Source organism: Drosophila santomea, chromosome 3R, assembly GCF_016746245.2.
Source record: "Drosophila santomea strain STO CAGO 1482 chromosome 3R, Prin_Dsan_1.1, whole genome shotgun sequence".
In the NCBI taxonomy this organism is placed as follows: domain Eukaryota; kingdom Metazoa; phylum Arthropoda; class Insecta; order Diptera; family Drosophilidae; genus Drosophila; species Drosophila santomea.
In genome coordinates, this window is record NC_053019.2 from 10455655 (window position 1) to 10465774 (window position 10120).

General features: G+C 40.5%; 1 protein-coding gene across 3 annotated transcripts in view; it reads right to left on the minus strand.

The window, feature by feature from the left end:
- Positions 1–1786, minus strand: part of LOC120454510 (homeobox protein homothorax) — a 107726-nt gene extending 105940 nt beyond the window's left edge. The window contains exon 1 of one of the 3 annotated variants that reach the window (XM_039639866.2): positions 485–1786. In XM_039639866.2, coding sequence (XP_039495800.1) covers positions 485–499 — 15 coding nt within the window. In that variant the 5' untranslated portion in view covers positions 500–1786. The remainder of the gene's footprint in view (positions 1–484) is intronic. The other 2 variants (XM_039639865.2, XM_039639867.2) reach the window with 2 other exon arrangements.
- Positions 1787–10120: the final 8334 nt, after the last annotated feature.

The following is a 10120-nucleotide window of genomic DNA, read 5'->3' on the forward strand; positions in this document are numbered from 1 at the left end:
TTGCCCAAATGAAATGGGCTAGCTATAGACTCAGTTAATTATATAAACTTGTACCAGAAAATGACCCGCATAAATCAAATGTGATTTCTTTCCTATTCCAACACACACTCATACACAGACTCGGAAACGCTTAGGGCTCTAATAAATAAGAACTATTCCCCATTGAATTGATTGAAATGGGTTAAATTGGACTATGTTTTTTGTTATATAGATTTTCTTTATGAAGCTGGATTAAGAAGCTGGATGAAGATTTTCAAACCATTTTGAATATATTGGTTATAGATGGGCTTGGTTGCATATCTATGATATAAACTGTCATCTTAAAGTAAAAGCTATAAGTGCCGTCGGCACTACTTGACTTGATTGAGGACTGACTAAAGCCGCATTTCCTTAGCCGTCGGTACTTGTTTAAGGATAACAACACTCTCGAGGACCATTCTATATCGATTCTATATAGATTGTGGAATTCGGGGGATCTACTTACCCTGGGCTGAGCCATTAATGCTCTGGGAGCGACGTCTAACCCGATTTGTGCCACTTTTTACAGTAGGAACAACAAATGGGGGCGCAACACACTGACCGACGTCCCGCTCCGCCGCTGCAACTGCTTCGGTTATAGGGAAGCTCTACTGTAGCTGCCCGCTTGAAGTCCTTTAGTTTTAGCTCTTGGCTTTTCCAGTTCTCTTAGTTTTGGATTTTATTTTCTGGGATTTTGTTTTATATGTTTTGCACTATTTTCATGTATTTGGAAGCCTTTGCTTTTTGAACGCTTTGCTTCTTGATTTTGCTTTCTTTTTTATTTAACACAGGCACATTTGTTTAGATTTTATGTATTATTATTACGTTTGTATACTTGTTGTATTGTTGATGTTGTTGTTTTCGTTTTTGTTACGCGCGCGTTTGTTGTTTGTTTTCTAGAGCGGGAGATCTGTTTCTGAATGTTTTTTACTTGTGTGTTTGTTATAATAATTATTTACATAGCATTTGTTTGGTTTATAAAAATCGTATACAATTTGTTGTTGGTTGCCGTTGCAGTTATGGTTGTTGTTGTTGCTCTTGGTATACTCGTGTATTGTAGTAGTTGATGCAACATCATTTGTTACTGGGTTGCATTTGTTGTTGTCATAAATCCATGGCGTTTTCCCCTTTCCTCGTTCTCTCTTATTTTGCGAGCTTCCTTGCCTTTTCCTTGGTTATTTTTATAGTAGTAGTTGTGGTTGCTTTTAATTTTTATTTGTTTGTCGTATACTCTTTTTGCTTTTTTCGTATAATATGCGCACTATTTATCACAGCTGCTTCTACATACTACGTTACTAGAGATGAACAAATTATATTGTTAATATATAATGCAATATATTGTGTGGTGTTTTTGCGACGGCAAATTGCGTGTTTCTTTGTTTTTTTGCGGGGGGATCGGCGGGATCCCCTCGTTGAAAGAAATTCCCTCCGCGGCCCTCAAATAACAGTATTTATTTGGGCCTTCAATTTGTGAAAAGAAGAACTTTTCGATTGTGATTGAAAAACACACTTTAAAACGTGATTGTTTGGTTCGCGCGATGGAAAAACGCGCGCGATTTCCAATGTGTTTCTTGTGTTGGTTATTTGCTGATTGATGGCAAAACGCGTGGTTAACGGGCAATAATAATAATCATAATAATAATAAACTTCACCGACGGCAACGCTTTTTCGCTTTTCTTCTCTTTTTATTCGAACGCAACGCAACACAGACACACGTCGTACGCGCTTCGCAGTCAAAAATACACTGTGCGGATGAAAGATATTTCATCGAAAAACCAACCCGCCAGATACGTTTGAATTTACGCTACAGTCGGACGTGTTTCCACTCCTAACATCGCTGTTAACTAACAGCGAAGAGAGCGCTGAGCGGCAAGCAACAGCAAAGTACACGGGTGCAAGCGGTGCGGCATGATTGTCAATCATGCAGCTGCCCCGCTCTGTTCAGATGCAACAATTGTGCCATTAACTCGCTCATGGCCATAACTCAGCGAGTGCAAGCGAGAGGAATATATGGTTTATGCGCACGCTCCGGCGAATTGCTGGCGGCGAGAGAGCGCAGGCGCTCTCGCATCCTGGGCGACGATGACTGATTTGTTGGTACGCCTCTTCTGTCATGCACACACTTGTCATTCACATGCATATACGGTACCGTACAGCGGTGCTCTATCTCTTTCTCATTCTCAGTTTTCGCCTCTTTTTGCGCAATGTTCGCCGCGTTTGAAATTTATTTGGCTTTGGCCAAAAGGAGACGGCTTATGGGTTTTTCGCCCCTCTGCCGGCGTCAGCGTCGAAAATCAGCAAAAACCAATCCCATTTGTTATTTTCGCTTGAGTGAGTGGCAGTTGGCAGCTTGGCTCTCTTTCGCCGCACCTTTACAGGTTGAAAGGCAGCGAGAAAGCTTCAGTTGTCCATCAGCTTCAGCTTTCGCTCACTTTTCGCTCTCTTTTGGCACACTCGGGCCCCCCACACACACACTCGCACACACATACTTCAGCGCGAATAGGCAACGCCTTCGAAGAAAAGCGGCAAAAAAGAGAAGAAACTCTAAGGAGAAGAAGAGGAAGAAACGGCGACGACGAAAACAAACTTTTCGCTGCAGTTCCTTTATGGCGTTCTTTTTGCTTGTAACGGTGATCTGGCCACTTTGGAAGGATATGCGATCCTGACAACAACAAACAGCTGTTCGGGCCTCTCTCCCCTCTCTGTTTCCTGTGTTTCTTGAGGAACAACAACAAATGGCACGGCGATAAATTGTCAAAAACATTCACCGAAAATTGCATATTCTGCAGGTCATTCTGCTCTCCTGTCTGGCGAACCTACTAATATTGGTTTTCTATATACCCTGTAACGACAAAAGGTGGTATTGATATATTGCAAATTTACTAAGTTTTCCACGACGAGTATTGTGGGTCAATTTTCCAATCAATTGTTCTGCTAACTTAGCCGTGATTTTAAACAGAAAAATGCTAAACAAATTACCAAGTCTGATCGCCAAAATCCAGGGTATGCCCATCTTCGTATTCGGCCCGAAATCCTGTCTATTGTTGCTGTTATTGTTACTGTCGTGTCGTCGTCCTCGTGGCAGTTTAAAAAGCAGTTAACACATATTCCCAGGCCATTTTTCACCAGCGTATTTTTGGCTTGGCGCTGCAGTTGCCATTACGCCGAAAGAGACGGGGATACTGGCGAGCGAGAGAGACGGGGCGATTTGGCCGGCGTTTTTAGGAAAATGAAAAATAGCCTTGTTTGTTTTCCGACGCTCGCCAAAAGGATTTCCCGTGTCTGTTTTCGCTGGTCAAAAAGATGATGTTGCACTTAATCTGGTTGCCATTTCATCCGGGAGTCCCAAAACCCCCGAAATCTTGGGAGCTATGCATGATATAGGTGCTCTGTTTCTGCGTCTCGTCAACACTTTGACAAATTTATGAGACTTTGATTGATTTGCGGCTGCTTTTTCCCTCTTTCCCCCTTTTCCTTCTTTTTTTTTTTTGGTTTCGGGACTCGCTTTCTTTTGGCTCTTTTCAGCCGGCCAACTTTGGCGCTTCTGCTGGGTCGAAAAGTCGGGTAATTTATGTGAAACAAAAATCACATAAAATCGAATCAATTAAGTGCAATAAATTAGGGAAACGCCAAGTGTGGGAACTTCTCGGACTTTTGAGTAACCAAATTAAATGCGAAAGCCGCAGATCGATCGACGCGGTAGCAAAGTTCAAGGATCCCAAACGAAATTTTAATCAAATCAAGTCTATTTGCTCTAGGAAATTCGAGGTTTTCTGGGAAGTAATAGTCGAGGACTAGATTTTACTAAGTTCGCAGAATTTCGCTGAGTGACGAACTGTTTTCCGATGAAACGTGATAAGAAGAGATAACTTGCATTTCCATGAATGTAAATAAAGCGTTGACTAGTTTTTAAGATGAAGTCTTAAGACACATATTTACCTATAAATTCGTTTTACCAAAATGTATGAGTTCTATACTTTAATAATAAGCTTTAAATGAAATTTACTTTTATGGACTACATACATAAAATCAGGGAAATCTGAAAGTTGTTCCTAAAACCGTTGGACAGCTCCAGAAAAGCTCAAGAATTTTCCCAAATGAAAGAGGAATTTAATTTAATATTTAGAACTTTGCCAAATTGAAGGGACCATGAAATTTAAATCACCCAAAAAAAGGAAAATAATCAAGAGGCGAGCAGAGCGAATGGGAGGGGTTGGGTCCAAAGAGGGGCAGGGAGTGAATTTAGGGGGCTGGGTCTCCACCCAGCTAGCGAACCAAAAAAAAAAGGGAAAAAAAGAAATGAAAGAAGAAAAGCCGAAAAGGAACCGACTCGGGAAAACCTCAAGGAAAATTGCATTTGGAAACTTCCAATCCCAGACGAGCGAAAGAGAGGGAAGAGAGGGAAAGCTCACTCATACACGAGCACTCACACCAATTGGGGGGCCAGCCAATATGATTTAAACACTCACGCACACACTCGCACACACACACAGCCACACACTTGCGAACACCTACAGTGATGTTAACGCCGGCAGCGCAGTCGGCGTCGCCGTCGACGCCGGCAGAGAAGTGTGTGTTGTGTGCATGACAATTCATCTCTTTCTTATAAACGCAATTTATCAAACGCAAACGACGAGCGACAGCAAAAGATGAAGACGACGACACGATATCAACTTGATGTGGCGCCATCTCGCTCGCTCCCGCTCACTCACTCAAGCAAGAACCGAAACAGAAAGCCAAAAACAAAAAAAATGGCACATGAAGAAAAATAGGAGTTGCCGTCGGCGCTCTTCTTCTTCTTCGCCGTCGCTGCGAAATGCGAAAAAAAATAACAGAGAACACACAGAAACAGCAACAAAGTGACTGAAACCGCCATAATCTTGACAGACAAGTGCACGCGCTCTTTTCGCCGCGCTTTTAATGGTTTGTTTTTGTCTGAATTCGCCGAACAGCGAGGGAGAGAGCGCCGAGCGAGATGGCCTGCGTTGCATTGCGTTGGAACGAGAGGCACTAAGTGTTTTATGGCAACGCGTTTTACAGCTGTTTCACAGTTGTGCAGCCACTGTTGAACTAGGCATGTTACACGATTTGAGAGTCACTGGAGTTATAGGATCTTCAATATATTGAGTTTACTTTTAAATTAAAGGGTATTCCAAGTCGCGATTTGCTCTTATAATTTATAAGTTATAATTGTTTTAAAATTGTTGAACTGATCATTTAGTGTGTATATTCTTTTCTTAGCATATTTAGGGTTATTGATATTTTATTGTTCTTTATTTCTATTTTAGATTTTTGCACACATACTTTTTATTTATTAAACCATTGATTTGTTTAAATCACGTGCGATTTCTGGTTTTGATTTCGTTTGCCACTTACAATTCATTTAAACAAGGTCTTAAACTTATATAATTTATCTAAAATCTGAGGTCCTGTCGAAAAGACCTGCATTGTGAACGCAGAATTTACCAGTTTACCTGCATAGTTACCTGTTTTGGCAGTTCCTTGATCTTCCTTGAATCTTCCTTTTGCCTACTAATTTTTTTGTGACTTTCAACGCTTGAGAAGGCCCATAAAAGGCTTAGGACACTTGTACATAAATCTACCTGATCTATTGCGACTCACACCCCCTACACAGAAAGAAACAAGGACATTCCTCTGATTTTTTATGACTTTAAGATATTTCAATAAAGCAATATGCAGCACGTGGATTATTTGAGTTATTGAGCATTTAACATGTGCTTAATTTATCTACACAAGGAATATATCATTTTGTTCTGTGCAGCAAAGGTCCTTCGAGTTTTATTTGATTTTCTTCCAGTCATCGTTCAGCCTACTTTAACTGACCCAAAGAAAAATCGATGGCAAATTTGCTGGTTAAACAAATGTGCCGGGTCATCCAGGACGATGTCCTTTTGGCATTTTCGACTGTTTCGCTCTGCTTTTGACAGCCGCCGACAAAAGTGTCAATTCCATTTCGGCCAGCCGACGGGCCTGTCAACAAGCGTGGTCTACACACGCCCCCATCCCCGCCCAACGCCCACTGCCACCCCGCTAATCTCAAGGACACCGCCGGCATCCCAATATATTGGGTTTAAATTTAGGCTGTCGCCTCGAAAACATATTTTTGTATACAGTGAATGAGGTTAAAGGATAAATATAACAATATTTAGACCATATAAAGTCAATTTATAATAAAGAAATAGTTTAGTTGCTTACTGCAGCAATTTAATAATGTTTTAATTTTCCTTACTCCTTTAATCATACACTGTATATAAAGTTTTTAACGTTTATCAGGGTCGAAAACTTATTTCCACAAAGTTAACTTCCCAGGGACTTAGGTTTCCTAACTCACTTACCTGATCCGGGTTCTTGATCATACTTTACCTGCAATGAAAGAAGGAAAATTGAGTTAGAAAAAGGCAGAAAGTCCGCGCTGAAGTTGAGGAAAAGTCAGGAGGAAAAACATTGGGATTGGGAAATGCAAATGAGCGGAAGGCAACGGGGATTAGGATGCACCGAGTCTTTTGTCCATCCGAATGTGATTGTGACCACATGTGTTGTGCACCCCTCCACACAAATCCTCCCAACTACAAACGACAAACTACGGAATCCAAAACACAATATTCAAAATTGAAAATTGAAAATCGAAAATGAGAAATCCTCATCCCGCTCCCAAGTGACTCATTCCTCTCAGGACCGGTGATCTTTTCCTGGCACATTTGTCGGGAAATGTTTTTCTTCTGGCTGCCCTTTTGATTGATTGCCCTGGAAAACCACTTGAAACTGTCAAGGGCGCAATCGGGGGGCGGGGGTACCGTTTTCCAGGGGAGTGAGCCCATCGAAATGAAGTGAAAATCACTTTTACACAGATGGAGGAAATCGTTTTCCTATGAAAAACTACTTAGTCCAAATGGAGGCGGGCAGCAAGAAGACGCATCATGTTAATAACTAAATTAAGGAATGAGATACCATTTCTAGGATTACAAAAGCAGTCGCTAAATGGACTTCGATTCGTCAAGGGGAGATATTTCCATTGAAAACTCCGAAATTCTTACGTATTTAACGTTTTGTAAAAAGCATAAGAACTTTAAGCACCTCACATATCAGCAACCATAGTTTGAAAAAGCGTTAACAAATAATTAATATGAATAGAGACTGGTTAGAATTTAGCTTGCGTTCAAGAGCAGAAAACTGCAATTCAATCAATTGGCAATAACAACCTGCTAATGGAATTTCAGCTCATTTTTATCTTATTTGTCGAGCGTATTATCCTAAATTGATGTCAACAAAATTCGGAAACAAAATCGCAGGAAAATGCCATCAGCATCAGAATGAAACTTATTTTGAAAATGTCAAGAAAATCGAATTGAGAAGCAAAGGAATGGGAAACCCGACGAAGAAAATTTCTGGCAAGAGAAACAACAAGAAACGCACAAAATAAATAAATTTATGTGCATTTCCGTTATTTTTTCGAGGTTTCTTTGTAGTTGATTTTTTTCTTGGTTTTCCTTCCGCCAAAGTAAATAACAAATATTATTATCGCATGACCAGCAGCAGCAGAACGGCAGAACAGCGGCGAAGGAAAAGCCACTGAAAACATGGCTCATTTTCCAGGGAGGTGGAAGGGGTGGGGGGGTTCGGGTAGCGAGGCAGTGGTCAGTGGGCTGAGGGGCTGGATTTTCCGAGGCGTGGCCATTGGGTGCATTCTGCAAGTGCCAAAAAATTCTCAATCGAAAATTGAAGGAAGCGAAGAAGGAAAAGCGACGCCAAAGCAAATGTAACTATTTTATAAAAACCCTTAAAACAATACCCTTTAATGTATAAAACAAATCTTATTAAGAGAAGTGTCCGATTTATTTTCTTGCCACATCACGGCGGAAAATGAAGTCTTATATGGTTTCAATTCCGCGATTGTGTACTGTTGATATATACAAAAATCAAAGCCAAAATTCTGATAAAAAACGTTGGAGCAGAAAGCTAAGTTTTCCGGGGGGACTTCCAAACGGAAGCCGCCTTTGCGTCCATGTTGCTCTTGCTGCTGTTGCAAGTTGCTGCTGTTGTGCAAACAACAACAAATAACAACAACAACAACAACGGCAGCGCAGCTGAGGAAAACAAACAGCAGCAAGCATATCGACTCAATGAAATTATTAATGGTCAGCACACAGAAATGCAGTGCAGCCAAGGAAAACAAGAACTCCACCAAACCCACAGGAGCAACATGAGCTGTCCAGGAGCCTAGGAGTCCAGGAGCAACTGGGATGTGGAGGATGGTCAAGGCGGCTGCTGCTTCTGGCTGGATGGCCACAAATAAATAAATAAGTAAAGAGCAAACTCTAATTAAACGCTGTTACCACTCCCCCAGTTCTCTGCGTGTACTCGTATTTCGATAAGGCAACGTAACCAATTACTCTTAGTTTGGGCCCCATTCCTGTATTCCTGTATTCCTCCTGTGTTTTTCTCCGGCTTTTGGGGGGTGCCCTCTTATCGTTTGGGTCACAGTTTGTGGACTTTCGGCCTCGGAGACCTTTGCAAAGTCCTCGGACTCTGTGGGGCTTGCTAAAAACTTTTTGCCAAAAATTCAATCTGTTCGGACCGCAACAAAAGCCAAAAAGGAGTCGACTCTCGGAGGAGAAAAACGAGCAACCCAACAGCAAACTGCAACAATTTAGGGAAATTCAAGGTCGGGCTAAGTAATCTAGGGGTCTTCGCAAAATCTGTGCACTTTAACAACGCATTTTAAGCCTGTTAGAGAAAAAATAGGGTATGCAGCATGCTTATGTTTGAATAATCAAATTTGTACAATCGGTTCTTATAAACTATTCAGTAGTTATTATATCACAGAAAATTGTATAAAACACTTTTAATGCAAAGAACTGGATTTCTAATGTGTTTACTTTTGCATAAAGAGTTGAGTTGCACTTTAGTTCAATCAAAAACTTGATTCACTGAAGCCTAACCAATTTTACGAGTATTTTAATAACTTCAAGCTAGCCATTAATTTCATATCTGGAATATATTCCAATTAGTTAAAATATCAGCGACCCCGCTGACCTTTTTTATTTATTTGGTTGAACATTTATGGTTCACATTTGGCTACGAACTGGACTGGAGAACTGTTATGCTCTTAAATCTTGCAAAATGCCATAAAATACCCGACCAAGGAAATGCTGCCAAACCGGCTGACTAAGCTGGCCAAAAATAATATAAAACATTTGTTGTTCTTGCTCACCGGCCATTTGCATAACAACAATAAAAGCAATAAAAAGCCGAAACCTCAAAGATTAAAAACCGAATGAAACGAAATTTATAAATTGATTTCGAGCGCGACTAAAAATAAAAGCCATCAGCCAAAAGCCATGAGCCGAATGACGGGGAAAAGCTGCGGGGATCAGGAATCGGATTGAAATCAGGATTTTTGGAATGAGTACAAATACGTACGTACGACTCTGCTGTTTCAGCAGAATTATTGCATTTTGAATATTGGCATTTACGTCAAATTAAATTTAATTGTCAGTGCAACTTCGTTTCTGAAGCAAAAAAAGGCAAGCGGCACCAAGTTATTCAAAACGTGGGGTGACAATGACTTTTTATGAAAGTAAGATGATTCTGCATGCTTTTACCATGATTGTTTATAAATAAATAAATTTGAACCTGACCAAGATATTTCTGTTCATTATTTAAAGGCTCATACTACAATTTATTTTATTATATTTTTTATAATTCTTATTCAACTTGAACAAAAGCGAATTTTGTAATTTTTTAAATCCTTCTACTACTAGAGTATCGAAAATAATAAAAAAAATGCAGTTAAGATCGCCATTTCTGCAGACATAAAAACTTGCAAAATGAAAAAGGAGGAGATAAACCGTTAAAGCGACAGAAAAATTACATTAAGTCTCGATTAAAAGGCCACCTTTTCATTTCGGAATCAGCAGGCCAACGATGACGTTGTTTCTGGCTTGTTAATCGCCTTTCCTAATTATCAAAACTCATAAATTGCGATCAACGCGCGGATTCCAGGCGATCGAAAGCCATCCTTGAGTTCCCCTCCTTTTGGATGCACTCTTCGGTTTTGCCATAAAAAGCGAGGGGAAAAGCC